Below are 15657 nucleotides of genomic sequence, written 5' to 3' on the forward strand. Positions count from 1 at the left end.
TTAGGCAGTAGTGGATGTTGAAATTAACGACCCGGGAGTTCCACTTCTTCAATTGACTTCGAGCAAATCACGATGGGATATCCAGGCTACTTTCAGCGCTGTCATTATGTCCATCTTAGTACTTTAGCTGAAATAGTTGATGTCTTTGCTTGTGTAGATGCAATATGAGATTGAGTGTCTGGCCATGATAAAAAGCTATAAATGAGATGACAACATATCATGCATCCTGCAGAGTAGTGAATTTTATTTTCTTCCTTATGCTATTCACTAATGATCAATTTTCAAAGAGAAATCGACATGAGGTACACCTTGATGTATCGAGCTCGTGGAGATGATGTCTATGTCTGTATTCATGAATTAGCGATGATCAAGAGAGAGGGGACTTATTGAACCTACCATTGTTGATATACGTTTCCACATTCTCAGACGTAAGCCCTCCACTACACTCTAGTAAGAACTCCCTCTTCCCAGCCCACCTTTGCCTTAGGCTCTTCGCAGCAACCTTCAATCCATCTCCCGAAAAATTATCCAACATGATGATGTCAGCACCAGCTTCAATAGCTTCATCAGCACCCTCTTCGCTATCAACCTCCACCTCAATTTTTAATGCGAACCCACCAGCCGCCTTTGCAGCCTTAACCGCATCAGTAATACTACCCCTAGCCCAAATATGATTATCTTTCAACATAGTCATACTAGACAAATCATGTCTATGCCCATCTACCCCTCCAACAATCATTCCATATTTCTCCACCAACCTAAAGCCTGGCGTAGTTTTCCTCGTTCCAGCAAGAATCCCCTCGTACCCCGCCTTCCTAACTAAAACCTCCATGTCCCTCGATTTCGTCGCAATACCAGAACAACGACTCAGTGTATTAAGTGCAACTCTCTCTCCTAGTAAAAGTTTTCGTACTGGACCAGTAACAGTAGCTACAGCTACTTTTCCGGATGCGCCAGGATCGACTAATGTTCCTTCCTTCATATGCCATTTCACAGAACATCCAGCTTGTGCGAACACCTCGTCGAAAAACGGCACACCTGCTAATATTCCTCGCGATTTTCCATATAGAGTTGCAGTTCTTTCGCTATCGCCAACGACAAATCCGCCGTAATCGAAGGAGGGGGTGTCTTCTGCAAACCAGGCTGTGATTTGAGATTTCCAGTGGACAGGAAGAAGATCGGCAGGGTTCCCATGTTCGAGAGCCATGGTTTTCGAGAATTTATGAGGTTATTCAGGGTGTTTGGGAGGGAAATCGTATAGAATTGAGGCAAATGAGTTTCGTTGCTTAAGACGTTATAGTCATAGATTGAGTGTTTGGAGGTTCGGAGGGGTGGGTCGACTGGTATCCGAGGTAGGCTCTAGAACTAGGGGGCGCTTGGGCCTAGATTGGCCATACCCGATACCAAGCTCGGGTGCCTCTACGTCAGAGAGAAAGGAGGCCGGATTTGATCACTTAAATCTGAAATAAGATAACAATTATTTTCGTCGCTTTATAATTATAGATTCCATTTGTAGTCGATTTTACGAGTATAATTCAATTGATTGAACAATTTTGTTAAAGATTTGAATGGTCAATTGCGGCCTGTTTTTTTTCTCCTACAAGGTGCCTAGCTCGCCTAGGTAAGGCCGACGAAAAAGATTCCCGTAGTTGTGTGTAGGCAACTCTCAGCACTAATAGATAATAAGAACTGCACAATCTATTCGATATTTATTTACCTCTGAGCTAGCAACTATACTTGAATCAACTCTTGGTCGAGTGATGATCACGTCGAAAAGACAACCAGAAAATCAACATAAGAAAGAGACTCCCTTCTCTCTAGGTCCTCTGTCGTTGTCTTCTCGTTCACTTCAGTAGATTGATTGGATCCAAAGATGGGTTATAGCGAGAACGTTTGTCAAATCTGTGCTGTATCATTCAATCTAGCAAGGTGCCGCACGAAATATGAATCACCAGATGCTGGTTGGGGCCATTCGACTAGTTTGTATTATGCCAGAGAAGCGAGAACCTGCTATGACTTGTCAGAAGAAAGTGGCTGCTAGAAAATTGCCAGAAATAGCCTATTAACTGAGCATATTGCTGGTCCAAATTGTGTTTTCGATGGGGGCTACAGTGGGTATCGTATTTCAGTGGCACAAATGAAAGTGAGTGTAAATTTCTCGGGTAATCTCCCAATACTCACGATTGTAGGATATGAAGCTATCTCGTTACATCATTAAGAAACCAGAAAACCATTCTGAAGAGGAAAATGCACCAGATTATGAAAAGTGCAGTGATTACTTTATCACAGATCAGTCAATCACCACCCAAGATTCTTGGCAGCCGGGTGACTTGGCCCGTTACCGTTACGGTGTCAATTCGTTCTTGGCTATGAATTATGAAGTTATAGACAAACATGGATTTCCTCGTGGCATCCCAGTTCACGAGTCATGCTGGAAAATCTTCGAACGTGTTTCCAAACTTCGACTGGGGAGGGTTGATCTCCAAGGATTCGTGGCCCTTTGGCATGTAAGTGGCATCGACTACAGTACCCTACAATGTTCAATGTTGACTTGTTATTTCTTCAGAGGTCTGCATGCTCAAATTGTGGTTTCCAAAATATTAAACAGGAATCCATAATAAAGGAGTGTAAACAGCAGTGGTGGAGACATGTTCCTGGCTCGGAAGCGCGTTTTCAATCCCAAAAATATCAAGATAAATATTAATATTTTGCTAGTATCTTGCAGCCAATCCTCACGATATTCCGGGATTTTCCCTCATACTATTAGAGGCATATCAGTATCAACATCCTTATGATAGGGAGAAGGGGGCTGTTTGGCGGAAAAAACTATTCAATGGAGATTCGTCGCAGCCATATGTGAACTCAACAGATCATTTCAACAAGCTTCCGATCGAGCTCAAGCAAAAAAAATTATACGAACTTGGATCTAAGGATATCGCAAAACTCCGCGTAGTAAGTCGCGCGTTTCGTCAACTTCTCCAACAGCTGTTTAGGCATCTCCTTCTGAAGGACTTTCCTTGGTTCTGGGAGATCGATCATATTCAACAACGCAAAATGGAACAATTCCGAAAAATGCTCCTTGAACGATATGGAGAAGATCTCGCAGGACTGAGCAAAAGAGACGACTTTGAGTATGTGCAATTTATTAAAGATTGCGTCGCTATGAAACCACCAAATTTTATTTGGAAGCGAGTTTATGATAGGGTCAAACTTTTGCAGAAAGGAAACCTGGGCGTGAGGAATAGAGTGAGGGTCTGGGGATTGGCGGAGAGAATAGTGGAACGCATTGGCCATTTGAGTGGTATAGAAAGTGCCGGGAAAAGATACGATCCAAGGTACGAGGAGGATAACTTGCAGGTCAAACCTACGAAGGAAGAAGTTCTTAGTGGCGCTGTCAATTATGGGTACGAATGTAGTGAATGTTGTAATTACCAGGTTGAGAGAATGGAGAATATCGAGCGAATGCCAGATGCATAGGATATTCTTTATCTCGTCGATTGCTTTATATTCAACATTAACTCAGTAGTTCAAGCAATTTGAATTATCTTATTGAATCCAGACATTTTATCCATCTCATTGCCAGAATACAGGCCAGACAATTGCAAACCCTTGAAGAACATGGGGTACTTAACCCAGCGCGTGATTCTTGTATCTTTCTTTTGGTAAACTGATCAAAAGTTTGCTCCAGTACTCTTCCCCTCATTTTCTCTGATGGGCGCGTAAACGCTGACAACAATCTTTTGGATCGCCAACCTCCCAACGCAATCCTGCGGCAATGGAAGTCGGAGCTTGGAGCAGATATTTTTCTACCTCTACCTGCAAGATTGAAGAGACTATTATCAACACGATGGTAACCAAGCGCGAACAATTTGAATAATCCTCTGAAGCCCGCGGGAAATACACTCAAATCCTCGAGTACTCATCATTGGCCAGTAATCTGACAGTTGGAAGCACTGCCGGCGAGCCCAGCGGCTATCGATGGTTGGCATCCACCACGCTTTCATTTAAGACCTCAAGAAACTCATGTGTATCTTGGCTTCGATTGTGGATTCTCCTTACTTGACGCTTACTTCTCATCATAACAAACAATCTGCAGTTATTGTGGCTCCCTGATTATATCAAAAATTTACTTCCCCGTCCCCATTCGTCTCAAGATATTTGTGTAGCTCTTCAAAACACTAAAGTTCACCATGACATCACAATGTGATGCAAAACAACCGCCACGTCCTCACTCGCCTGCATCAATGACAGTACCACAGATTCCGTCTCCTATCCACACCGAACAACCTGTTCGTCTTCACCCGTCATCCCATAAAGTCCGGGTGTCACTAACTTTTTCTTTCCCAGAAATTAATCGGCGAGATGACTCTATCACCAGTATCTGAATCTCCAGTAAACTTAAGAGGAGGTGGTCGTCACAATCGGCATCATCATTCCCATACAGGAAGAAAGTAAGTTCTTGCAATTTTCTGCTAATTGGCAAACAAGAGAAAGTTTCATACTAAAGTCTTATGAGAACAGCACTGCAATAGTGGGTGGTGTTTGCTGTTGTGAATGCTGTGAATGCTGTTGCTGCATATGACGAAAGGGTAAAAGGGACAGTAAGGTTATAAGGATTCCGGGATAATTGCAATTCTTGAGTTGTAGGATGGGTTGTTGGTGATGGGAATATCTTCTAAATTAGCTTTCTGAATCTTAATATTCCACTTGGAAGATCGAATGCTAAAATTGAGAGAAACCGGCGTGATTTAAAGTGAGCTTTGGATATTGAAGACTGAGTGTCTTCACATATTTGGAAGGATAAAGAGAATTGTATTCGAGCCACTTTCCATACTCCAAGTTTCCATAGCTTGAACTGACAAGAATTACAAAATGATTACTGTGAAAGTAAGAGTTTAGGCCATTACTCACTATACACCTAAGCGATTTCGTGACAAAATCCCCATAAAAAAGCTGTTTTTTTATATAAACTATAATATTGAATAACTTTCTGATAAATGAGAAATGTTTATTGAAACTTCGAATTATAATATTTAATTATAATTCAAATAAAATAAAATTATTATAACGTAACGTATGGGGAACTCGGACATATGGGGAACTCGGACACTTTTAGCCCATCACCAACTTGAAACCGCAATAACTTTTATTATGCATACCCAATCACCTTCTACATCTGCTCAAATTGAAGAGAAGCTTCAAAAGGCTATAATTTCACTTCAATTGAAAGAATTTAAATCAATTAGAAAGGCTGCAGAGCATTTTGAAGTCCCTAAGTCTACCCTAGCTGATAGGCTGGCTGGGAAGAAAACACGTTCCCAAACCCACGAAATGGCTCAAATTCTTTCAAACGCAGAAGAAAATACTCTTGTACGATGGATTTCACGACTTACCATCACTGGATTCCCTGCTACACCTATGTTGGTGAAGGAAATGGCCGACGAAATTCGTCTTCGACGCGTTCGGGTCGCGTCATCTCGAAATCCTACCTCGACAGAAATTCCACCTATAGGCCACGAATGGATCTATAGATTCCAAAAACGACATCCAGAACTTAAAACATGCTATTCACGTCAATTAGAGTCTAATCGGGCTAAAGAAGCAACTCCGGAGAATATTCAGGCTTGGTTTGACGCGTTTCGCACGCGTCTCATTGAGCGAAAGTATGAATTAGATGATATGTATAATATGGATGAAACCGGATTTGGAGTTGGAAGTACTCAAAGTACGCGCATTATAGTCGATTCTACTCAGAAATCGAATTGGAAAGTTACAGCTGGCAAGCAAGAATGGATAACTGCATTTGAATGTGTCAATGCAGCTGGAAATGCTCTATCACCTATGGTCATTTTCAAGGCTCAGAATACGAATTCTGCATGGATTCCAAAGGACACACCTCAAAGCTGGCAGTTCTCTACTAGTACAAATGGATGGACCTCAAATAGCCATGGATTAGAATGGTTAAAAAGGGTTTTCGAACCAGAATCCAAGAAAGTGTCAGGTGACCGACCTCGACTTTTGATCATGGATGGCCATTCAAGCCATATTACAGGTAGCTTTATTGCTTTCTGTATAGATAATGATATTGATTTACTTATATTACCTCCTCATTGCTCTCACTTGCTTCAGCCACTTGATATTGCGGTGTATGGGCCAATGAAACGATATCATGCTTTAGAGGTCGATCGATATTCTCGAGCTGGTGTAAAGCGAATCCAAAGAGCTGAATGGGTAGAACTCTTTCAAAATATTAGAAAAAAAGCATTGAATTCTTCTAATATTAAAGCTGGCTGGAGAGGAGCTGGTTTAGTACCTTTTGCCCCACGAAAAGTACTCGATTCATTACCATTTAACTCCTCCCAGCAACCTTCTACTCCACAAATGAGAACCCCCAATCAAGACCTAGACTTGTCTATACTCAGGAGTTCTCCTCCAGATGGAACAGAACTAAGGCAAGCAAATCAGATCTTTAATACAGCTCTAGCAAGCAGTGGTTCTCCTGCATCGCCAACTCGTCGATATGCCAAGAGAATGACTAGGCTTGTAGAATCTCAAAATGCTGAGATAGCCCTACTTCGGAAACAGCTCTCTGATGCTCAGGAGGTAATTGAGACTCGAAAGAAAAGAACTAAAGGCAAAAGAGTCAAATTACAAGGTCAATTTGTCTTTAGTACTAAGGAAGTATTGAAAATGGTACGTGAGGCGGAGGAAAAACCGAAGGAGAAAAAGCCACGAGGACGGCCACGCAAACGCCCAATTGAAGAATCAGAAGAAGAGATTGAAGAAGAAGAGCTAGAGAATAGTTCAAGTGATTCGGAATTGGAATTGGAGGATTGTGTGGCTCGTAGAACAAGATCGCGTGTAGAATAATTGAAAAAGTGTCCGAGTTCCCCATATGTCCGAGTTCCCCATACGTTACGTTACTACAATTGAAAATGATATTATTTAATAAATCATATAAAATATAAATACAACTAATAAAAATATCAACAAGTTTTTCTATTATAAGTATTCTAATCTCTATAAAATGTTTTATTTTAATTAATCAATAAGTAATAATTAGAATATATTTATATATAGAATTATAATAAATATAATTTAAAAGTAATATAATATAATTTATTAATATATCAAATCAGGCTCAAAAAAGGATTAATAATAGATATAGGAATTCAGATGAGATTGATCTTAATAACTTTGTATATATATAAAGATTATATACTTATATATAAAACAATCTTCTAATATATTTATAATTATTAATATGTATAAGAAATAAGATTGATTGTTTTAATTTGATCTAAATGTTTAGTTAAATTAAATGAGTATATTCTATAAATGATTTATACTTTTAATTTATTATTTAATAAAATTTATAATCTCTTTTAATAATATATCCTATTATTTACTATATAGCAATCTTATATAACAATTCGAAATGTTTTTTTGAATTTTATTAGTTATTTATGTATATACTGATCCTCAATTACTATAATAAATTAATAAGTTATATTTAATCTTTTATAAACATTATCAATTAATTTATCAATTAATTTACCAATTAATTTATCTTTTATAGGTACTATAAGGTTTATCAATATTAAGTAAATATTAGTTTTTAATTTATTATAAAAATCAATATCGAATTTGTTTGTTAATAAAATTATATACTTTCTATTCTTTAAATATTTATTATCTTTAATTGTAAAGTTTAGTTTATCCTTCTTTTTTCGATTTAAAATATTTAATTGAATAATCTTAAATCTTGATTAATAGATTATATAAAAGTTATAATAAAAAAGGAATTCAGATTAATAGACTTATTATTGATTTAAAGTTTTTATTATAATAAAGTATTTTAGGTTTTTATAATTAATAAGAATCTCAAATTCCTATTACAAACCTTGAAGTTTTAATCATTATTTCTTTATAAACTTAATAATTATAAGAAACTTTTTATTATAAATCTTATAATTATATTTTACTACAAAATACTTCACTAAAAAGTAAGTTATTAATTATAAAAGATTATTAAAATTATATTAAAAAAGTATTCTCCTCAATACTCAATCTAAAGTATTTATTTTCAAAATTGTTTACTTATTATAATTAAAATATACAAGAATTGATATTATTATAAATACATTCTTGAATATAATAAAAGCATTTCTATATAATATATTTCAAAATCAATCAATATCTTTTTATAATAAATTATAAAAAAATTAATAAATCTTTAAAAAGTTTTTTATAAATTATTAATAAAAATTAACAAATTTTAAAAAATGTTATAAATCTTTTATTGAAAATAATTGTCTTTAGAATATAATTGTAATAACTTTTTTAAGGTTTATCTGTATATTTTTAATTATAATTATCAATTTTAAATAGTAAATAAAAACAGTTTTGAATTTACATTTATTTATATTAATTTATAACTTAGTATTTGTTAACTTTTATAATATAGTTTGAATATATTCCCTATACTCCGATTTATTTACTAAATATATAAGAATATTATTTAAATATATTATATAATATTTATTTAATTTGTTAAATAAAGTATAATTGATATAATATTAAAAGAATGTTAATGTATTATAAAGACTAAAGAGTATAACAAATGATTTGAAAAGATTAAAACGAATAATAAAAATTATTTTTTATTTATTACTTTTTATAATATAGAGTTTATTAAAAGTAATAATAATATTTAGTTTTGTATATATTATAATATTATAGAAAGTATTTAGAGTTTTGTAAATAATAGAAAGTAAATAATAATTTTTTATTATAAAATTATTTAATTCTTGATAATTTGATATATATATATATATGTCGTTTTTTGATTTAATAGTTAAAAGTAAGGGTATAGTACTATATAATTTTGATTTTCAAATAAAGTCTTTATTAAGGTTGTTGTTAATCTATTTATATATAATTTCGAGCTTTAATAATAATAATAGGTAATTTTTAAAGTATAGTAACTCTTTTTTAAGTATTAGCTTAATCTTATGATTTTATATTTAATATAATGGAAAGTGTTTGTATAATGTGGAAGAAATGCGGATAATTTGTTTTATAATTAGAAAGGAAACTTTTATTGAATCTTTATATTATTAAGTTTGGATTTTTTAATTAGAAACTTAAAAATATTTATTTTTAAAACTTTATATAAATAAATCAATTTATAAAAATTGTAAACAAAACTATATAAGTATAATAATAATTGAAATAAAGTTTTAATTAGATTTCTTTTATTAAGTAAAATATTCCTATATTCTTCTTAATTGAAATAAATTATTTATAATAAAGTAATTATATTAAAAAATTTCTTATTATTTGTAATCTAATATTCTACTATTTAATTAAATTCGTTCTAAGTAACCTTTATTATATAAACATTATTCTATTAATAAAAAGAAATAAAACTTAAGATTTGTAGTTAACAAATATTCTTTATATTTAGGCTTAATAAAGATAATAAATAATTATATTTTAAATTGATTTATTGTTTACATTAACCAACTATTTTTTCTATTAAAACTATGTATATATTTAAAAAAATTATTTATCATCTAAACTTACATACAAAAACCTTCATTACAAGTTCTTATATAATAATGATTTATACTTAATATAAATGTTATTTCAATATCTAATTTATCTTTATTAATAATAAACTTATATCCCTCATTCTTTTCGAACTAGTTTTTAATATATAGTAATTAATAAACTATTACGGGAGCTGCCTCTAGGATCATGTGGAAGTGTCTAGAGTTCTCTTAAGATGATTTAATCTAGACTTCAAGTAGGAATTCAATAAGGTTATAATTGATTATAATTCTTATAATTATAATAATAAAACTAATAATTATTCTTGAATATAAAGCTTTATATGTAAAGAAACCCTATTCCTTATATAGACCTTCGTTCTCTACAGAACTATGAGGCTCTGTTCTACTTGAATCCTTTGGATCTTATAGATCTAGATATTTATTCTTCGATCCCCTAGATCCTCTAGGTCCATCACGTGACCGTTTGGCCATATGACACGGTATGTTGAATACCGTCGTAACATAAACCTCCTTAAGAAATTCCTTAACTAATAATAATATATTCAAAACTTTTTCTATTTAAAACTATTTCTAAATTATTAATAAATTTGTAATTAATTATAATAAATTAATCATTAATATTCGAACAATATATAGTAAGTTATATCTTGAAATGTTACGGGAGCTGCCTCTAGGGTCACGTGGAAGTGTCTAGAGTTCTCTCGAGGTGGTTTAGACTAGACTTCAAGTAGGAATTCAATAAGGTTGGTAACTGGTTGCAATTCTCGTAACTATAGTAATGAAACTAATGATTGTTCTTGAGCACGAAGCTCTACATTATAATGAAACTCATTCCCTTATATAGATCTTCGTACCTCATGAATCGACAAGTCGATTACCGTAAAGCCGATTTCGACAAGTCGGTTTCCTGATCACGTGATGTCCATCCCGTGATCTATAATGATGCTACCGCTTATCTAACCTGTGCTCTCTAGCCGATTGTCCCTACAGCGCTGTTTCCGTAGGTCCCAACACCAAGGCCTTAGGTTTATCTTATAATCCATGTTGCGGTGCGGGTACCTCCGTAACATGAAAATAATATTTGTCGAAACACATGACTAACAATGTGTTACGTCGGTCCATCCTCGGTACCGCGTCACATGACTCTTAGCACGTGATGGACCCTGCATGACAGGCATAACGGAATGTAGGTCCATACAGACCAAAGGTCCAGGACCTCTCTAGGTCCTGAACGCTCCAGTACAGTACGAAGGTCTATATAAGGGAATGGGATTTCATTACAATGTAGAGCTTCGTGCTCAAGAACAATCATTAGTTTCATTACTATAGTTACGAGAATTGCAACCAGTTACCAACCTTATTGAATTCCTACTTGAAGTTTAGTCTAAACCACCTCGAGAGAACTCTAGACACTTCCACGTGACCCTAGAGGCAGCTCCCGTAACACAATGTAACATTATTTATTTATTTATTTATTTATATTAATTAACGTCTGTCTTGAACCTCCCTAAGGGTATTTAGACGTGCTAAGATAAGGGACTATTTGAGCGGCGTGATCGTCGCAACCGAATTTAGCAATTTAACTTCAATGCCAGGGGCTGTTCGCTCCTCTGCAGGTGCGATCCACTTCTGTTTCCAGAAGGGTACGTCTGATCCGGGTTCTTGTTAGGGTAGAGCTTGGTTCCCGGGTGGATAGGCTCGTTGTGGGCTCCGATCCCTATGGTGAAGGAGAAGAAGTGGGAGTGGGTTGCTATTTGTTTAGCCGAGCGGCAAGGCTCTTATATTGTATATTGGGTTTGCGGTTTTTAGGGGTGTGGTATATTCGAGTGATCAGTTGAGTGGTAAGTTTATAAAAGGGGCGGCGGGCTTTGTTGAAAAGATGGTCGCTTTCTAAGGGTCCTTTAGTAGTTAGGACAGATCTGAGTGTAGAACTCTGAGTCGGTAATCAGCTGAGTGAGCTTGCTAGGTGTGTGTAAGAGTTTCTTGATATATGTGATCGCCTGTTTGTTAGATTGTATTTCTACAGGGGCCAGGGGCCAGTCTGAACGTTTTAGGTTGTTTATAGTGCATTTAAAGAAGTGATATGGTTCCTTAGCGCTGCCGCATGAGCAGTCCAGCTTGTTGTTTTGATGACCAAATCGCTGATGGTAAGCGGCGTAGTCGCCATGACCTGTTTTCATAGCTAGTAGTCGGTGAAGGACTGCTCTTGGCAGAGTTAGTTCCTTCGGCTCCTTTGTGTTGTACTTGGGAGACCATTCTTTATAATTAGCAGAGAGAGAGGGATTCATCTCTTCCCACCACTCAGTCTCTGCGCGTAGGCGCTTTTGGCGAACGATCGTCCGGACACCGCTAATTGTTGGTAGCTTGTCGATCGCCTGGTCCATGGGTCCAATTGCGCCTGCGTTTGCTAGGCGGTCTGCTTCCTCATTCCCTTCGATCTCCATGTGACCAGGTGACCACTTCACTCTAATGTCAAGTTGTTTCATTGCCTTATGGCACTTATGGAAGGCCCATTGCGTTGTGGGCGGCGCGTTTCCGCGAACACCCCAGATGACCGATGTACTGTCAATACACATCCAGATCCGGCCACTCGGGGGATCTTTAAACGTGCTGATCAGGTGCTCCAGCCCTCGCCACGCTCCGATCGCTTCTGCATCGAACACATGTGAGTCGCTCCGGATCTGCTTGGATCCGGAGGCTAATTGAGTGCCATTGTGATATATTACATATCCGTATCCGACACAGTTTTTACGATCAATGGTTTGTTCTGATCCGTCGGAGAAGATCGTGTAGTCCTCAGGTGGGAGTTGCAGCCACCACTCTTTGAAGGCTTGAGCTGCTTCCTCTTTGGTTAGCCCTTCCGTCGGATCCGTTCTGCAGCCTATCGAGAAGTGCGGGCGAAGTAACTTCGGCCGTTGGGTCTCTGGGATGAGGAGGCCGAGCCGTTGGATTCTTGTAAGGGGCCTTCTAGCTGTGCCTGCTCCTCGCCCGCGCTTTCGTACTGTGGGTTTCAGGCGGCTCACTAGCAGGTGCTGATTGTCGACCGTTTTTAAGCGGAGTGCGAATCGCAGCTTGGCGTGTTCTAATGCGACTATCCCCGATGGCAGGCCGGCTTCTTTGATAAGAGCTGCGGTCGGTGTAGTTTTGTATACCGGGATCGCTCCTCTTGCGGCGGTATTGATCACTTTGTTGATGTAGCGGAGATGGCCTTTGATACCTGTGCCTGTGCTTGCTTCGCTTTGACCGAGGCTCGGTTTGAGTTTGCCAGCGTACCATACTTCAGTGCCGAATAGTGCTACTGGAAGGACGCAGGTGATCACTGCTTTTCTCAAGTAGGAAGCTGGTGGCCCATGCAGAGTGCGGGCGATCGACCTGATGTGCGAGGCTACTTTCATGGCTTTCGCTGTGCGTGTTTTGACATGTTGTAGAAACGAGAGCCGACGATCGAAGAAGACACCAAGCCATCTTAGAGTGGGTTGAGTGCTTCCACTCGTTACAATCGGTACTGGAGTGATTATCAGATCCGGGTTAACGACTAGTGGTGGGTTGGTGGTATCGTGTCGTCTGGTTATATGGAGTAGCTCGAATTTCTCTGAGGCGAATAGGATTTTGTTCTCCTTACCCCATCGGATGATCTGTCGAACGCGTCGTTGAAGGATCCTGGCATTCGTGGAGAGATGCTTGGAGGAGTGATAGATCGCAATATCGTCAGCGTAGCCAAAGCGATATTTGGTATCTCGGTTGAGGAGCTCAGCGAGATATAGCATATAGAGTATAGGTGATAGGGGGGACCCCTGAGGAGTACCACATGCTACTGGGTATTCCTCTGTTGTGATGCCTTCGAGTCTTACTCTGACTTTCCTATTTGTAAGGAACGAGTCTATTAGTTTGAGCAGCGGAGTTGGCCATCCTTGCTTGATCATTCGGCTCAGGAGTCGGCGCTTTAGGAGAGCGTCAAAAGCTCCTTGAACATCCATTGTAACAATCGAGACCACATTACCCGTTGCTAATGAAAGCTCCGCATCGTGAGTGAAAGCCGCCGTTAGATCAGTACCTGATCTTCTGGGGAGCGCTCCGCAGTGCTGCGGGCTGATTACCTTGTGTCTCAGGGCTGTCCAGGATATTTGACTAGCTATATACCGTTCGAGCCCCTTACCGATACAGGAGATCAGGGCTATCGGTCGCCACGACCGTGGTGACGTTTTGTCTTTCTTGCCCACCTTAGGGATCATTACTACTTCCGCTAGCTTCCAACCTTCTGGATAGTAGTTTAGAGCTAGGCAAGATGCAAATATCTCCCGGATCAGTGATTTGACGCTCGGCCAGCATGCCTTGAGGATGCGCACAGTGGCTCGATCCACTCCAGGCGCAGTGCAAGTAGCTCCTATGACATGTTTTTCCACTTCTTCTGCAGAGATCGTTCTTTTCCAGGGGAGTATCCCTTTGTGTGCTTGATTGAGCAGCGGATCGTTTGGTAGGTCGTCGTCTGCCCTGAAACGATCCAGAACCGCTGTGAATAAAGCATCTGCCTTCTCTTTTGTATCGCAGATCACCCGCTCGCCGATTATTAGGGAGGGGGATTTCGCATTACTTTCGGGGGTTAATTTGTGCCATCCCATAACCCGATAGAGTTCTTTGTCGTCTTTGACTCCGTCGAGACGCATTGCCCAGTAGGATCTCTTGGCTTGTCGCACTACCTTTTGTAAGAGATGAGTAGCATTAGTCTTCCTTTCCGGGTCTGATCCCCTCCGTGCTTCTATGTGTGCTCGGTGGGCTTCTCTGCACTCGTCCGTCCACCACGGCGAGGCTTTTCCTACCTTCCGATCAATCTTGCCGATTGCTCGGATCGCTTTTTCTAACGCATTCGCCAGCTCACTGACGTGGGTTTCAATCTCAGTTGTAGTCTGAATGTCTACATCATTGAGGTGAGCTAGCTGGTTGGCCATTAGTCCATCTAATCTAGGCAGATCCACTTCCTTTATCCGATAGCGATACTGATCCCACTCTGTTGTTCCACGATTCGTCAGAGTAGTGACCTGGGTAGCATGATCAGATCCACAATGGAGTTCTTCCAGTACCTCTGTATAAGCGAACGGTATGTTGGAGAAGGTCAGGTCTATCACGTGCCCTCTTGCGTGAGTGGGTATGCCTGGAGTACCTATAAACTCCATGCCCTGCTCGTCTGCCCATGTTGCGAGCTGTGCCCCCTGGTTGGCTGTGATCACCCCCGGTTCCCACAGATCGTGCTTTGCATTAAAGTCCCCTCCTACGACTGTACGCTCATTTGGAACCAGGTGTGTAATGTAATTAATAATATCCAAAGTGCACGGAGCTCTATAGACATTCAGGATCGAGTATCCATTGACTCGTATCCAGAGTAGGTCTCTGTTTCCGAGTCGACTCATTTGCTCTACTTTCAGGTTCGCGCTTTTTCGTATATATGTCATGACCCTAGGGCCTTGCTCGTTCTCCTCCAAGTCTCCTCGGAGGTTCCAGTTGTCGGTCGGCTGATATCGATCGTATGCGTTGTGATTTTGTGTTGTTGAATTCCAGTATAGTCTTGGCTCCTGTATACAGATCACATCTAATTGAGCCTCCGCTGCTAATTGTAGTAGTGTGATATGATTCGCGTGTCCCCGGCCTGCGTTCGCCCAAGCGATAGTGAGGCCTTTGTTTCTTTGAGTGTACCCATTGATTGCATCACTCATAGAGAGGGTCTAGGTGCAGTGGCAACTGTTATAGAGTTTTCTGTATCGATCATCTCCAGGTCTATTGGAGTGAAGGCTTTCTCTGCTAGCGCTTCTATATTGAGATTCCGTTGGCTCTGGTTACGAGCTGAGCGTGTGCGTAATCCGGTTGGTGCGATCGGCAGACTTGTACTGAGCCTGCGTGGGCGCTTGCTGAGGCGCTCATTCTCATATGCTATGATCCTCGCCCCCGAAGTGATCGGGGTTTCTGCGGTTGTTACGATAGGAGACAGAGGTGATTCAGAGGTATGTTCTGCCTCGTCTATATCTGCTCTGTGCAGCGTCTCGTAGTCTTTTCTGCCGACAGCTCTGACTGCGGCCAGTTCCTTTGC

At 38.9% G+C, this 15657-nt stretch overlaps 3 protein-coding genes across 3 annotated transcripts; 2 read left to right on the forward strand and 1 right to left on the reverse strand.

The window, feature by feature from the left end:
- Nucleotides 1-267: 267 nt before the first annotated feature.
- On the reverse strand, nucleotides 268-1207 carry EAF01_004026 (uncharacterized protein; the record flags this gene model as incomplete). Its single annotated transcript, XM_038912280.1, has 2 exons — nucleotides 268-344; nucleotides 397-1207. The coding sequence occupies 2 exons, from the start codon at nucleotides 1205-1207 to the stop codon at nucleotides 268-270; spliced, it is 888 nt and encodes a 295-aa protein (XP_038771964.1).
- A 930-nt stretch (nucleotides 1208-2137) lies between these two features.
- On the forward strand, nucleotides 2138-3477 carry EAF01_004027 (uncharacterized protein; the record flags this gene model as incomplete). The annotated part of the gene is made up of 4 exons (XM_038912281.1): nucleotides 2138-2143; nucleotides 2190-2507; nucleotides 2567-2665; nucleotides 2716-3477. The coding sequence occupies 4 exons, from the start codon at nucleotides 2138-2140 to the stop codon at nucleotides 3475-3477; spliced, it is 1185 nt and encodes a 394-aa protein (XP_038771965.1).
- Nucleotides 3478-4190: 713 nt separating this feature from the next.
- EAF01_004028 (uncharacterized protein) lies at nucleotides 4191-4582 on the forward strand (the record flags this gene model as incomplete). Its single annotated transcript, XM_038912282.1, has 3 exons — nucleotides 4191-4289; nucleotides 4348-4451; nucleotides 4522-4582. The coding sequence occupies 3 exons, from the start codon at nucleotides 4191-4193 to the stop codon at nucleotides 4580-4582; spliced, it is 264 nt and encodes an 87-aa protein (XP_038771966.1).
- Nucleotides 4583-15657: the final 11075 nt, after the last annotated feature.

Source organism: Botrytis porri (genome assembly GCF_014898465.1).
Source record: "Botrytis porri strain MUCL 3234 chromosome Unknown BPOR_005, whole genome shotgun sequence".
Classification (NCBI taxonomy): domain Eukaryota; kingdom Fungi; phylum Ascomycota; class Leotiomycetes; order Helotiales; family Sclerotiniaceae; genus Botrytis; species Botrytis porri.